The sequence below is a fragment of the Emydura macquarii genome, unplaced genomic scaffold (assembly GCF_026122565.2).
Source record: "Emydura macquarii macquarii isolate MOO-44397 ecotype Brisbane River unplaced genomic scaffold, CSIRO-AGI_Emac_v2 contig_1876, whole genome shotgun sequence".
NCBI lineage: Eukaryota > Metazoa > Chordata > Testudines > Chelidae > Emydura > Emydura macquarii.
Window position 1 is genome coordinate 4,728,532 of NW_027132013.1, and position 16,572 is coordinate 4,745,103.

The window sequence follows — 16,572 nt, forward strand, 5'->3', positions numbered from 1 at the left end:
GCCACAAACCAATTCTCCAGAGACAAGAGGCTAGCCAGGCATCAGCAAAATCAAATTGACAACCACTTGGTTAAGTGGCAATTCTTTGGCAGGAAGGAGGAGGGAGGTGAAAATCCACATCTTGATAAAGAAACAGCTGGGGGTTCCCATGTACACAGACTTTCAGGCTCCTGAATCTCACCTGGAGATGATTCTTGAAGAAGAGAAAGAAGTATAAGAGGAGCGAGGAGGTATCCTTTCTTTCTCTCTACCCATGCACCTACAATATCTGAACAACAAGGAAAACAACTTTGGACTGGGGGAGGGATCCTGACTGAAAGAGATTGAATCAGTAAGACTGCTGAAACATGTGGTGACATGTTCAGACATTCAAAGACTTTGCTTTGAATTCATTTAGCTTGTTAAGTTAGGCATTAGTTGTGTTTTATTTTTATTTTCTTGTAACCAGTTCTGACTTGTATGCCTCATTACTTGTAATCACTTAAAATCTGTCTGCTGTAGTTAATAAACTTGTTTTATTGTTTTATCTAAGCCAGCGTGTTTGGATTGAAATGTTTGGGAAACTCCATTTGGGATAACAAGATTTGTGCATATTATTTTCTATTAATAAAATGACAAACTTTATATGAGCTTGTATTGACCAGAAGAGGGCTGGGCAGTACAAGATGTACATTTCTGGGGGAAAGGGTGGGACTGGGAGTTTGCGGGTGTTGCTCTGCAGTGCAATTCATATGTGGCTGGCTATAGCACTCATACAATATAATTGGGAATAACTTACATGCTGGAGGCTGTGTGTGAATAGATCAGGAGTGGTAACTCTCACAACGAAGCAATGTAAGAGGCACCTCAGCTTGGAGAACTGAGGGGATATAACTGTCCATCGGTTCAGCATGTATCCTGGGTAGTGTCACACTCTCCTGAGGAAGAGTTACACAAAACTCACTCAGAGCAGCCTGCGTTCTGATGTCACTGCCTTAGACTGGTACATATCCCTTTGGAATATGTCTTTGAATAGGTCAATAAGAACCAGTTGTGATCCAAATGTACAAGCCCTGGTGCAAATACATGAAATAAATAATAATGCAAAAGCAAACCCACCTCCAAACCACTGTACATTATCAAAAGAAATAACGCTCAAATCTTCTGTCATTTTTATTAAAGCATTCAAGTTCTTACTACACACAACAAATATTTTATTGATATAATCTAAATTAATAAAATAGTTGAACAACTCTTTAGATTTATATTTGTATAGAAATGATCTGCGGAGCATCTCACCTTCAAACAGTGGTGCCTGAAAACAGCTATTCATCAGAATTCATTGAAATAATTGTTTGGGTCTAGAGGTTGCACTTTTCATTCTCGGGGGTGGGGAAGGAGATTTCCATGCAAAAAAAAATTCTCTCTCCCACACAAAGCTTAAGGCTTTGGAGAGTCTGACTGACTCTTCATCTCCACTCCAGTATCCTTCCTTATGTCTACATTGGGAACTATTGTCTAAACAGAGTAACTAGAAAAGATTAAAAGAAAAATCAATTGCACAATCCTAGTCTCCAAGTGTCAAAGTCATAATGTCTCTTTACACAACAAGTCGCTACTGTCTTTCCAGTTATGAGAATCCATTATCGCATTGTTTTTTCCCCAGTTCTTGCTTACATGCCTGATAATGTCAGTTATTGTCAATACGCCTTTGTTAATAGAAGTCAGTCTATTTGCTATTGCTTGTAGTTTAGATTCTATGTAGCACTGCCTGAAAAGGGCCTATTCTGTGGTCTTTTCCCCCCAGTTTAGACAAAGCACATAGTTTTAGTGATTATCTCCTCACTGCAGCTATGCATATGTGCCACCCATGAGATGCCTCTTGAAGACTATGAGGCATGTTCTGGCTATATCATCCCATTTATCTTAGTCCACTCATAGATGTCCTGCTCACATACTATGTCTGAGTTGATGAGAAGGTATCTGTCGCCAACACAAAAATGTTTCTGGCAAGCAGCGCATTTGAAGCATTCCAGGTGGTACACTTTGTCCTTCACCCGCATAGTCATCTCATAGGCCCGGATTCGCTTGTCACAGGAAGCACAGAGGCCATCTTGGCCAAAGAGTCTAAAACAACAACAACAACGAATTATGCAAAGTTCCCTTGGAAGAAGGGGGGGGGGGGGCCAGGGGAAAAAAGAGAGAGAAACCAAAACAAAAAAAAGGCACATCTTTTTTTTTTTGCTACATTTGACATTGCATTGCAAAGATACATAGAGGATTAAACATTTGCTTGATAAAATCCAGTGAGCAGGGATATTCAAAACTTTCCAGCATCAAGAGCTTCATGGTGACCTGCCAAGGGCCCAAAGGTGTCACCTATTTTTTAAAAGAATATACTTGCTCTTTGTGATCAAACTAAGGGCCTAATTCTGAAAGATGATGAGCAACTTAAGTGGGATTTCAGGAGCTGGACTCAGACTCTCTGGAAATCCGTTTTAGCCCAAAAGATTTTATGATGTGGATTGTTCTTTAAACCACATTGAGAGACCTGTTGAGACTATCATTAGTGGGTTGTCTATTGAAAGGACCCTCTAACACATGCACTATATGTGTATCCCTCTCACAACACGCACTACTACTTTCAGTTGGAACGCTGTGACCCATTCAGATGTGTGTCATAATGTAATGTCATCCTCTACTGTAGGCTGCAGCTTGCAGAATTTATAAACCCTATAATTAATACATAGAGAGGAATGTATTATTTTTAATAAAAAAGGGAAAATTCAGAAATATTCTTTGTCTGAAATATTTGCTTGTGTGATTAAGTTCTCTGCTTTGCCACATTAATTTTAGAACTAGCAAGTTCATTTCCCACATTTCTACTGTGTTTATCATAGTCTGTGCCTGCGTTAAGTAATCTGCTGGGTTTGAAAGACAAAAAAAATCTAGACTAAATCAGATCTCTGAAGGAAAAAAAACCTTGTTATCTTGTCCACCAGGAGATGTCACTGTTCACTTCTGCTCAATGAAAGTGATATTAATATTACACAAAGGTGGTGAAATTCTTCATTTCTGAAAACACACAATCTCATTGTACAGAAAATACATTAATTTTGTTCCCATAGCCTGTTATTCTTCCATTAAAAAGTTAATAAATATTTGGAAAGTGCATATAGGACTGGATCATTGTTAGAGTGTTTCATATAATGGAGATGTACAGTTCAAGCCACTATTGGGACCCAATCCTCCAGTCTCTACTCTAGCAAAGCTCCCATTGGAAAAGATCTGGGATGAAATAACTAGAAACTCTACTCTCTCTCTTCCCCCTCTCTCCCCTCCGAATTACTTACAATCCTAGAGGGAGTTTTGTGTGAGGAATACCAGGTTCAATATAAGGCTCTAGACTAAAAAACTGGAAAAAAATGTGGAGTTCCTTGTTATTCCATTCCACCAGCTACAGGAGCACAAGGGATACATTATAACAAATGATCTACAATGAGAACATCAAAAATCAATACACTTTCATTGTAATCAAGAAACAGGTTCTTTGTTATCAAGTTATTGGGAAATAATATATTAAATGTTAAGTCATCTGATTTGTCAATACTTGTAAGTAGAAAGATAGGCAAGGATCTATTTATGCAAAGCTGTGGCAGGTGCTCTTTATAGGATCAGATTCAGGAAGACACTAAAGCAATTGCTTAAATCCATCCTATTCAGGACAATGCTTAGGCACATGCTTAACTTTATGCACATGCTTGAATTCCATTGATTTCAAGTTAGCAGGAATCAGATGCTCTCTTGAACTGGGTTATAGTTATTATAATAAAATCTAAATCTAAACAGCATAGTGCCTTTCAGCCTGAAGAATCCTAGATAGGGTGATCAGATGTCTCAATTTTATAGGGACAGTCCCGTTATTCGGGACTTTTTCTTATATAGGTGCCCATTACCCTCCACCCCATCCCAATTTTTCTCACTTGCTTTCTGGTCACCCTAATCCTAGAGAACATTAAAAACTGATACTCAAACTACAGCCATTGCACAGCACAGTCCCCCACCTCTCCACACACAGAGAGAGTATCAAAGCAAAGCATCTCTTTTCCCAGTGGTATTATTGCACTGTGGAAGAGGGAATTTGGCTCGATACCAGGATACTTTATTCTTACAAAGGTGCCAAACGATCTTTCATAAGCATTCATCCTTTAATCCTCAGTTATTATATACATTGAATCAGAAAGGCAACACCTGCAGAGGTACAACTCTCCTCAAACCATGCTGGGGCATTACTGACTCGAGGGGAGAGTAATATTTACTGATGCTCCAGCACCACTTCCTTCAGCACCTACTTGAGGTGTCCCCATGCAAGTGCTAACACAGCTCAGCTCTGCTTAACTTCCAAGCTCAGGAAGCACCACTTAGCTAAAGGTGGTACAACCACTCTGACTACCCTCGACATTTATATTTTTGGAAGAAATTATTCAGTATAAATTCTTCATGGATTCTTGTGCTGCAACACACTGGGGGATCCTAGCTTCATTCTAAATGCATAAATAAACCTGAAATTACAGAAAGAAGGCAAGTTAGGATAGGCTAGTATAGGGTAGGGAGGCTTTGTACCTGAGATAGTCCCTCCTGCAGAGTTTCCTGCCCAGTTTATAGTACAATCGTCTCCCCACCTCTCCAAGCCTGCATCCACAAAGGTCACAGCTGAGGCAGTCCTCGTGCCAGTATTGATCGATGGCTTTCAGGAAATAACGGTCCCCGATGTTCTGCTGGCAACCTCCACATGTCAGCAGTGAAGGGGGGATCTGGAGCACTTCATCCACTGGCTCCCTGAGAGAACGAAACAATTGTTGGAGAAGGGAAAGCCCTCTAAAATCAACCAAACAAGGAAAACACCAAACCAATAGCTTAATTAGAAAAGGAATTATGGCCAGATTATTCTCCCACTGAAGTCAATGGCATCCCCCCCTCAGCCTCTTGATATCAATGGGAGCAGGAGTAGCCTTTTCTTTTGTTTTAAAAACAGAACAGCCTAATATTTAAGAAAAAACCAAAGGTGCAAAAACATTGCTAATTCTTTGGGTTTTTTTATGCAAAGACTAATGTGCAAACATAATCTGTACAAAACACCTCTAGCTGTTCATTGCTGTAAACACATTTAAAGGATTGTAAATGAATTGTCCGTGTATGTGTACCGCTGCCCTCTGCTGGAGAGAATCAAAATTTCCCAACAACGAGACGTAGTCTCTACACAGGTCCAAAATAAATGAGATTGTTCTTTAACTCGAGTGGTAAGGGACTGTAATTTTGGAGCAAGAGGGTCTGGATTCTGATTGTGCTTCTGCATGTGCTGATGACAACCTAGTGACACCATTTTGTCCTGGAAATTTTTAAAAATCTTCTTGGTATTTTAAAGTAGTTCCCTTTTATCCATTGCAAAATGTAGCAATGCCTTCCCTACCATGACAGGGATAGTTTACATGGTGTTTTTAAATAAGATATGTATGTTTATCAGTAAGCATTTAAAAGAGACACCCATCAAACTGTACAAAACCCAAGATTTATCTATAAGTTGTTGAGGACCTCAAACAGTATTGAAAAACAATTGCACTTTAAAAAAAAATACACACTCCTCATTCTGTGGGCTTGATCCGCCAGTCCTCATTTTGCAGAGCTGCTGCAATTGATGGGAATTCTGCCTTAAAAGGGCCTGCAGGATTAAGAGTCCTCCAGGGATGTTGCATGGAATTGAACTTCCTTTGAGGAAGGTAAATTTGAAGGCTAAGCCTGAAGATGGCATCTGTTTGAATAGCATTAAAAATGAATAAACATAACAGGTGAGACTGGCCCCATGGAAGTCAATCAATAGAAGTTTTGCTCTTGATTTCAGTGGGGCCAGAATTTCATCCAACCTTTCCTCAATACTGTTTTTTTTTCTGGTGAAGGCAACCAAGAGCCTGATTCTGATTTCATTTATATTGATTTTACACCAATATAGTTGCATTGACTTCAAGGAATTATCCTGATTTATACATGTGTGGATAGAGGAAACTCAGGCCCCAAATCTTTATTGTGTAGTACTTTACAGTGTCTTTTTTGTGCCAAATATTCATCCAAAGTATTTTGCTCCTATACCAGCATGAAACCTCATCATTATAAAACAAGAAATAGAAGGAATGGATCCACTAACATAAGGAATAAAGCCATAATTTTCAGCAAATACACTTTAAGAAAGTCCCACTGTTGCCTCTTTGCACCATTTTGCAAGTTCTGCCTGGAACATTAACAGCAAAACATTACCAGCAAAAAAACCTATGGTCTTAATCCTGCAAGGTGCTGAGCACCTTGACCTTGATCCAGCAAAGTATGAAGGGCCTTATCCAAAGCTCATGAAAGTTAGTGGAAAGACTTGCGCTGGATTAGACCCTTAAGCATATGCTTAACTTTAAACATTTGACTACTCACATTGAATTCAGCTACTCAGATGCATGTACGTAAGTGCTTTCCTGAATCAGAGCCAGGGCACTCAACACCTGGCAGAATCTAGCCCAGTATTCTTAGATACTTTATTCAGTTATTGATATCAAAGCAATCTGTGAATAATTTTGTTTTGTTCCATACCCCAACTTGACTGGTGAGGGCAGAATGGAACTACAATGATAGAAAGAAATCCAGCTCTTTAGCATTTCAACAGGCCATGGAAACTGGCATTTTTCTACCACATTCATTTACTGGAAAAAATAATTTTCAAGTCAAAAATGACTTTCTTCAGTGTCTGAAAAATGTTCAGTGCTCCAGAACTTTCACACTGAAGATCTGATCCTTCAGTTTTTACTCAGGCAAAACTCCCTCTGACTTCAGAATTTAGTCGTAAGATAGCATCCACTCCTATGCACTTCCATTTTCACTCTTCACAGCTTATATTGCTGTGTCCGACTATTTTTATGACTTGAGGTCTACACCTGCCAGCCCTCTACACACAGTATTGTCAGCAAAATCAATGGGAGTTTCTACATGCAAAGGATCAGACCTTAGATTTTCAAGGCACATACCTCTGTGCCCAGTGCTTTTCATGCAATAAAGGAATGCATGTTGTTTCAGTGAGGCTGGCTTGAAAATATCAATGCACTAAACACCACACATTTGCCAAATAATATAAATAGGGCATTATACCCATAGAACAAAGCACTGTGTTTGTCTGCAGTAAATCCCACAGGTCCATAAGAATATTTTAGGGATAAGAAGAGATAAGGAAGTACCTTTTCCACAATAAATTAATCCTTCTTTTGGGAGTTCAGATGTACACATACACCGGCACCAATATTTTATGTTATGTTGTCCATTTTCCTGACTGATCAGGAACCATGAGTTAGATATTTCAAAGCCCAAGTCAGGTAATACAATCTTACACTCTGAAATAGTCTGGCAGATGATCTCTTGAGGTTACTTCCAGCCCTGCTGGAACCTATGATTCTGTTTATTTTGAATAGAATTTCTGTTTCATGCATTAGCTTTTTTATGTGCTTGGATTTCATATCCAGCAGTTATTTACTAGGACACAAAGTAGGTAAGTAAATAAATAAATACTGCTACTACTTTGTAGTTGAAACATCAAAGAAAAAATACTTAGAAGGTTAAATTACATTTCTTTAAAATCAATGGCAAATGAGAAAAATAGTAACAAATGTCTGATGTGACGTATTAACTGCCTTGGACCGTGTGTGAGTTATGTTTTATGTAGATTAGGGCTTCAAAGGACAACATTCTTAATGATTTACAAGAAACAAATTCTAAATTAATTGAGTTTATAGGGGGAAATAATATTTTAAGCTTTATGTTAAAAACCAGGATTTTACAAGTGTTTTCCCCTGGCTGTAATATCACCGTGGCATGGAGACACAGTGTAATGCACCTAATGCTGTTATTGAGATGTACAACCCTGGAATTCAGTAGAAGGACACATAGTTGCAAGAGGAGGGTTAACTCAGCACAACAATGTGCTTGCATGTGGTTGGGGTAGGAATGGATGGCTGCAGGAAATCTACTGAAAGAACCAGATCATTATGCTACAATCAATTACTGAATTTATGTAACCTCTTCCACAAATGTGGCAAATGAAAACAAATTTCTCCTCACGTGCCCTCTTTATATATTCATGGCCCATTTACAGAACACACACACACACGTTACAATCTCTTGAAAGTTTCAAACTGACTTGTAGTATGGAAATGTGGAAGTTGAACACCATCAGATAACAGCTCTGACCTTCTAGTCAGCTGCAGCTAGTTGGGCAGATTAAACATGGAGCAGAGACAGAAAAGAAGTTAAGCTTTAGAAAGTATTATGCACCCTATATCTCTGAATCACTCTCATCAGCATCACTGAATCTCAAGAAGGGGGAGAGCACTGATCCTAAGTGTTATTTGATTTTTTTCAAACAGGAGGTTTATACTGGAAGATATTTCACAAAACCTGAGAAATCTGATTAATCTATAATCTGGTTTCAACTCAAAATGGGGAACTGGATATCTCTGGGCTGGTGCTGCCATCCACATGAGCAGCACACTAATACCCACAGAGCTTGCTTAGTTCAGCACCAGCTCAATGAAATCTACCAACCTCCCCATTACACTACCAAATGCACCCCAGGCTGTAACATTACAATGGCAGCAGGGTTTGGAAGGGCACGGGGAAGGGTCCTCAGGACTTTGTGGCATGGAGGGATATTATTTTGAAGGTAAAAGAAGCCCTAATATATTTCTGAACCACCTTCCTCCAGAGAGAGAGATCTTCAAAGCATCTCCCTAGAACTGGTGCTTACACAAATAATAGCAACCATAATTAAGGACTCTTGAAGCTCCTACAGCCCGTTTGTTGGAGAAGCTCAATATCTATCAAAAGGCAGAGGGGGTTAGGAAATAAAAAAGGCCACTTACTCGGAAGGATCGAGGCTTTTCCTCTCGATGGCAGATGACATTGGCAGGGCTTGTTCCTTTGTAGTGTGTTTGTGGTAGGATCTGCCCCCTCTGCCCCTACAAAGGCTGTCTGCTCCTGATGCCTTTTCACCAGCTGAGTTTCCCCTCCGCCCCCCAATGACATTCACAGGATTTCCTCCTGCAACACCAAAGAGAGAAAGAAATATGGGCTGCTGCTGCTGCTGGGTTATGTCTTCGCAAAGCTGACCCTTAGGATCTAACCTCCCATCCTTGCAATGCTCCTCCTGTTTGCTTCGTGGTTGGGCAGCCCCAGCTGCCGCTGCTGTTCAGATCACTGATGGAAATAGCACTGTCTCAGCTGTCACTGCTGCTTACCCTGGAGTCCCCTTTGCTTTGCTTTGCTTATGCTTTCTGCCTGGACAGCTCTGTACATGCTCTAGACTGAGGTAGATGCCTATGCTGCAGATGCAGAGATCAGCAGCATCATTATTATTATTTAGCTCAGCCCCGAGTCTCTGGTTTCATTTCCTTTTTCCTGATCACGATTCAAATACAATAGAAGGAAATCACACTTAAAGAGACAGCTGCCCATTTCTTAACTGGACTCTTGGGGATTTAGCAATACAAACAGCAGCATCACGACTGAGTTGGCTTCTTAAGGGGCCAGTAGCGCATTCTCCATAGAGTCAGTGCTGGGAGTTGACTTGGCATTTTTACAACACAAAGTAATTTAAGATTACGTTACAGTTTTGCAGTGAGCGAGCAAATAGATATGCAGCCTGAAAATGACCTTCTGGGCTTGTATCAAGTACCCAATATTATTTTTACTGGCACCTTAACCACATATATTACCAAAGCACGTTAGGGTAATGGGGTGTGTGTGTACATACGGTGCTTTAAGATCCAAGAATAGAAAGCATTACGTAAGAATAGTCATCCGTATCAATCTGCAAAATTGATCCTCACCTAATTCATGATGGGTAATATAACAAATTTATACCTTATTACTGTTTGCTGTTAATTACCTATAAAAGCCCTGGAGTGGGAGGTATTGATCTGTAATTAATCACATAAATACTAGAGAAGGGAACATTTGAACATTTCATCTCTCTTCCCTCTGCTCCTCAGTCTTCATCCCTTAAGCTCTGCCAAGGCAGAATGGTTCTCTACAGTGAATCCTGGAGCAGAGTGATTTACACCAGTAGATTTAAACCTACTACTGCAATTGCAGCATTTTGGTTCCTTTGAAGCGTTAGGTACTGGCCACAGAGCACTGGATTAGATGGACCGTCTGCTCCAGTAATTGTGATGTAAAAGATCAGAAATAAAGTGCGAGGGAAGAATGAGAGAAATAGTTCACATATATTGATTCCCATTTCAGAAATATATTTGGTCTATTTTTATTACTCCATTCTCATTTTATTAGCCCTTTCATCCAATTCTTTGATCATTGGAGGAATAATACCGGAGACACAGTAAGGGTCTGATCCAAAGTCCAATGAAGTCAGGTGAAAGACTCCTTTTGACTTTTGGATCAGGCCCTAACAAAGCCATCACTGTTCATTAGGAAACACCCACCCTTTTTGTTTAAATATACTGTGTCCAATATACTTTAAATTATTACAGTATGATAGTCACGTTCAAAATACAACATTTTTTACTAAAAGAATAAGCTCCTAGTCTTCATCGGTGGGATGGAATGGTGTGATCAATATTTAATGTCAAATATATTTACACTATGATCAGGAGCAAAAAGTAAACCTTCCAGGAAGACAGAATAATTAAACTGCTGGGGACTTTATTAAAATGGTTTAAAGGATTAGTAACTGAATTTTAAGGGGGATCAAGGATAAATGTAAGAACTTCAAACACTTGTTTTTTTAAAAATTGACGTTTAAAAAGCAAGGGACTAAGGGCTTAATCCTGCCAGGAATGGAGCACGGCTATGAGGCCACTGGCCACAGGTCAGATGGCCTCAGGCCCGGCCTGGACCTGGGGGCCAAACAGAGAAGGGTCAATGAAGTCAATGAGACACCGAACCTGCTTAAAATTAAGCATGTGCTTAAGTCAGGGTTTTGCTGGATTAGGCAAGAGCACTCAGCATCCTGCAGGATCAAACCCTTAATCAATAGGAACCTCTATCATCTAGAAATGGCAGAACAAGATTCAAAGCATCTGGTTAATAGGCTAAGAAGTTGAAGCAGGCTGAATATGCATTTCAGGTATGAGGTTTGACTTAGCCTTTCAAATCCTGGGCAAAATGCTTAAAGAAGGTGATATGCTCAGTTGCTTAAGTAGACAGCCTGTGAAAGTGCTGATGGTGCTACATGATTCTTACAGTAACCACCTATGTGCAAGTCTTAAAAAAAACATGGTGACCCTGGAAGAAGAAGCTCTCTCATTCTCCCTCTTCTCCATGGAGGTAAGATGCCAGCAGGAGATAGGGTGGAGAGACCTGGGTACAGAGGAAAAAACAGATCAGTTTGCTGGAGAGTCAGATAACAAAAGTTCCTTTCCATGTGCTTAGTGAGAGAGAGAGAGAGAGAGTGCTTGAACTCAACCTGGTTAAACAAACAGTCATCAGGAAATACTACAGGAGGATTAAAGTTGTCATGGTACCTTAAAAAGGCAGCACTACAAAGACACAAGGTAACATTAGGCTCCATATGGCAGGTGGGGTTTCAAACTAAAGCAAAAGGTCACTTTGCAGGCAGTACAATGGCTGAAGACAAACTGTCAGGAGACGGAAGTGTCCTGCACTGATGGGCATGCACCTGACTGTAGTATTTGTCCAAGTAGAATTTACAAAAGCATCTAAAATAGTCACCTTTCCCTAAACTTTCTGTGGCTGCTTTCAACACCAAGTCCCAAAGGATTAACAGACAAAGCTGAGTAAAGACGTTCTCACCATCCTAATTAAGAACTGGTTTTCTAGCAGCTCTTTTTGGATGGGGAAAATGCACATAGCAAAATAATGGATTTTGTGAGACAACTCAATCTTTCCTTTATCTTACCAGGTTTGTAGATGATAGATACGATTCTGAACAGCAGAACTGGAAAGCTGCATATGAGAAGGAGAGTATTCTAGTGGGCAGAGCAACAGACCGGGACTCAGGATGGGGTTTTTCCCCATGATCTGGGAAGTCATTTAACTAATTGTGCCTCAGTTTTCCCATCTGTAAAATGCTTATCTCCCTCAATGGAGTGAAAGGTTAATTAATTCATTTTTGTCTCCTTATCAACAATGCTATACAAATACAGCGTGTTATTAAGTGCTAGAAACTGCAGTGCCTATGTTTCCTGCATGGGGATTAAAAGGCAAGTATTATATTTAAAGGGTCATCTTCTCTTGACATTGTACCTTGCTCCAGCATGCCATGTTTTCCAGTGTTGTTTAACACAGCTTTTCATAGTCATTGACTACTTGGAAATCATGAATGATGCGTGTTGGTTTCAATTAACTTTCATTAAGATGGATGATCCCGTAGACCTGCTCTTGAAGCAAGACCTAGATCAAATCTCATGTTACTGATTGTATTTATCATTCAGAACGTGTGCTCTAAAGGGCTGTGAATAAACTGGCTGGCTATGTCAGCATATTTCTCAATGAGAGCATTTTATGTGAAGTTTCACAGGTCCCATGGAACAGTGTCATCCAAGCAAAGAGCTAAAATTTTTGCATTTCCAAAGAACTGTACCCCCGGTGAAATTCGGGGAGCTGTTATTATCCTTGCTTTTTATCTCTCCTTATGTGAGGTACCAAGACTCCCTCTTGTACTTACAGAGCTCAGCCCAGCAAGACTTTAGCATTATTTTAATGCTGCCTGTATCTGAGCATTTCCCATAGATTGCATTGATAACATGGAACGATTTCAGATCACACCTGTTTATACATGCAAAGGCTAAGAACTAACTTTGTTTCTTTCAACAGTAATGGATGACAATCATTTTGCTTTGTACTCTAAGGTGTAGTTAATGAACCATTGATGCAAGAATCAAATTTCATTAACTGTGTGGTAGGTTAATTGCTAGCTCTCCTACCAGTAGGCTGGAAAAGTTTAGATTCGAAACCACGTTTAGTGGTTAGAGCAAGATTGCCAAAGTTCTATGCATACTTGCATGCAATTATACCATTAGGATGTGCACAATTACACAGGAGTTTGGGTGTCAGGACTCCTGGCTTCTATTCTTGATTCTGCCAGCGATTCACTATGTGACCTTGGGCAAATCACCTCACCTTTGTGCTTCAGTTTCCCCATCTGCAAAATGGAGGAATCAGGCTCATATACATGGTGAGTTACTGAGTGGCAAGCCAGAATCTAAATCTACAGCACATCAGCTTGCTACACAGCAATTTGCTGTATGGACATTGCTACAGGTCGGTGAAAGTTCCAGAATGCGGCTTAGCATATGCAGAAAGCTTGTGTGCTGTCGGTTTACACCCTGGCTTGCTGTGCAGTAATTCACCGTGTAGAGAAGTCCTTATATCTACCTACTTCACATAAGCTGTTGTGATAATGATCGTACAGTCCATGGAGATCTTTGGATGAAGGTCCTATAAAAGTTTAAAACTGCAATGTAAGCTGCATTGTGAGAAGTGCAGGCTTTCTGCTAGGAGATATAACTGAAGTCCTTTGTGTCCACCTGTAGTGGCAATTAAAGAACCCAGTTTACTTTATGAAAACTATAAGTGAACTACTGCTGAGACATATTAGCTACTCCATTACAATACCAATACCTATTCCAGAGGGCTAGCCATGTTAGTCTGTATAGAGCAAAAACAACAAGAGTCCTGTAGCACCTTAAGACTAACACATTTTTGCGGGCATACGCTTTCATGGGCTGCAACCCGTGAAGTGGGTTGCAGCCCACGAAAGCTTATGCCCGCAAAAATTTGTTAGTTTTTAAGGTGCTACAGGACTCTCATTGTTAATACCTATTCCATTACACTTCAAAGTGCTGCTTTGGGATAGCTCCAGGGTGAAAGACAACATACAAAAACAAATTCTTTTTCTTTTTAATTTGCTACCTTTTCAAGGATCTGCAAAGCTCTTTTATCCAGTAATGCTGGCAATGGGTGCTGGGTCTTTCAAAGTTCTTTTCTTTTGTATGCAAGACTCTACACCTTTAAAAAAGAACTAGCTGCTATCATTCTTTTTAAGTTTTCTAGGGATGGAGATGTTGATGGGATGTTAGGGAGTTTTCTCTGCAGGAGGAGAGCAGGATCTAGCCCTGATTGCTTTTGAAACTCTTGGTAAATCATGATTCAAGGGACTTGAAAACATCCTAGCCAAGGACATACTTGTCTTTTTTCAGGGTTAACCTTTTCCTTCAATTGAAGAAAACAATAAAGTCCATAGTTTGGGTGAGGGTTGCCCTGGGATTGTGGAGTCTAGACTTTCAGATAAGAAGATAAAGTGCCTAACGAAGATCTACTGACTAAATGTTTTGCCTTATTTCTTTCAACAGGCAACAAAGATGAAATCAGCCTGCTTGTACAGCCAAGCGGAGAGAAAGCTTCCACTGCAGGTCACACCACTGATGATGAAAAGTAAGTTATAGGCAGTCAGATGAAAGGATATTTCACTGGAGAAATGTGTAAAGATTTTTTTTCTCTTCCTCTCTCTTTTTTTTTATTGATTTCTCTCCCTCTCATCAAGACTTTGCTGCCTTGTGCACAAGCATAATCCAATTACCGTAAGCTCCTTCCTACACAAGGCTATTGCTCTTCAGTGTCATCCTTTCAAGTAATTCACACTTTTCCTGTGTTAAGTACTTTCACTCTCTCTCATGTGCCACTGCCCAAGCACGTGAGTCACAGGGTATGGCTACACTGCAATCAAGAGGTAGGATTGCAGCACTTGCAGACATACGTGAGCTAGCTTTCATCTATCCCAGGGCTCTGGGTACATACAGACGCTTTACATACAATTACACAATTAGGGTGTGGGCAGAGAGGAGCACTTTCTAGCTAATGGGTACAGACCTCTTATTTTAGTATTAAAGGCCTGATCCTAAGTCCATTGAAGTCAAGGGAAAGATACTATGGACTAAGTGGGCTTGGAATCAGGCCCTAAAAAAATTATTACTCTTAGAAAATGACTAGAGTGTGAATAGAAAATAGCTGGTCCCTCCTAGTTGAATGCCCAAGCGAATTATTGGACAACAAGAGATTCTGTAGTTCAATGTCTGGGGAAGACTCTGTCTAGTATAATAATAATAATAATGAATAATAATGATTAGTACTTAAGATGGCCGTTTTCATCTTCCAGTTGCATTACAAACAATAGCATAATTTGTGGGCAAGCAGTCTACATGATTTCACATTGCTATTTGCCAGGCTGTTTAGTAAAAGACAAATGTATAAGATTATCCCTGGCATTAGTTGGTACACATAGTGCCCAGTGCATCCGTTAGTAGATGGAGTCCCCTGGCAGATACATTAACCCTGGCATCACCTGACAACATACGCCATAAATCTAACGTTACGTAGGACTTACACCAACCTTGCTGAGACTTCCCACACAGTTTCCATTCCTCTTTTTGATTACTCATGAGCACTTAAACATTGTGGCGATGGGTGCCATAGAACAGCCATGCAGATAGATTGATACATAGCAGCACTAACCTCGTCATCACCAGATCTACATGGTCATTCTTATGTCACAAGGAGGCTGTGTTGTCTAGTGGATAGAACATAGTGGGTAGAAAACCTGGGTTCTATTCTTGGTGATGCCACTGGCCTGCTGGGTAACTTTGGGCAAATCACTTCCCCCCTCTTTTTCTTGGTTTCCCCATCTGCACAACGGTGGTGATGATGCCGACCTCCTTTGTGAAGCTCTTTGAGATCTTCTGATAACAAGTGCTATATAAGAAATAACTATTATTATTGAGGGGCCTCTGGAGCATAGCATAGGTGAGTGCCCTGCCTCTGTAATGCCTAGACCACCAGGCCAGCTGTAACAAAAACAGCAGTGCACGGAAACAAATTCAGATCCTGGAGCTCAGCATTTGCACTGTTCCTTAATCTCTCAAGCCCCATCACCCTCCCTCTGTAGTCCCTAGATATATTCACCCACTATCCATCTAACCCCTTGTTATGCTGCACCCCCGGTTGCAGCTTTATCTTCAGGCCACTGCACTGTAGCCCTTTATCCTCACTCACACACATTATTCCATAAGCCTACTTTCAACTGATCTTCTAACACTTCTTAACAGGACAGAAATCTCCTCACTTGGGAATGTCTGATGCATCTTTTGTGTTATTTTTTGTACATAACGAGGTCGTGATGCAGGCATTCCAATCACCTAATTATTATCCTTGACCTTGGGAAAATTTAAATCTGAGTGCATTTAATAACAACCCCAGTGAGCTGAGACAGCTTTGCAATTACGTTGCATAATGTTGTCACGCGAAGGGGGTTGCCAGGGAGATAATTGTAAACACCAGCCTCAGTTCTGTCAGAAAAATAATTGGAGTCATCTCCCTTTGTGGCTGGTGCAGAGGAGCAAATTGGATGGGTAAATTTTCAGTTACCATAGACATCAGCCACAACAGTGCACTTCACCATTGACCAGATCATTAGCCCCTGTTTAAATGATGTGGCCATGAATTGTCTGGCTTCTTCTCAGTACACACAAGAGTGCA

The 16,572-nt window shown here is 40.3% G+C and overlaps 1 protein-coding gene across 1 annotated transcript; it reads right to left on the reverse strand.

Annotated features, from left to right (window-relative positions):
* Positions 1–1,137: 1,137 nt before the first annotated feature.
* On the reverse strand, positions 1,138–9,442 carry LMO2 (LIM domain only 2). Its single transcript, XM_067557533.1, has 4 exons — positions 9,186–9,442; positions 8,925–9,102; positions 4,603–4,818; positions 1,138–2,106 (listed from the first exon to the last, which is right to left on the reverse strand). The coding sequence occupies exons 1-4, from the start codon at positions 9,190–9,192 to the stop codon at positions 1,887–1,889; spliced, it is 621 nt and encodes a 206-aa protein (XP_067413634.1). The 5' UTR covers positions 9,193–9,442; the 3' UTR covers positions 1,138–1,886.
* Positions 9,443–16,572: the final 7,130 nt, after the last annotated feature.

Excerpts from the sequence above, each read along its gene's own strand:
- LMO2 (XM_067557533.1), bottom strand. Across the intron at positions 4,819-8,924 it reads AAAAGCCTCGATCCTTCCGA|GGAGCCAGTGGATGAAGTGC; the intron begins GTAAGTGGCCTT and ends TCGTTCTCTCAG. Across the intron at positions 2,107-4,602 it reads TGCAGGAGGGACTATCTCAG|ACTCTTTGGCCAAGATGGCC; the intron begins GTACAAAGCCTC and ends TTGTTGTTTTAG.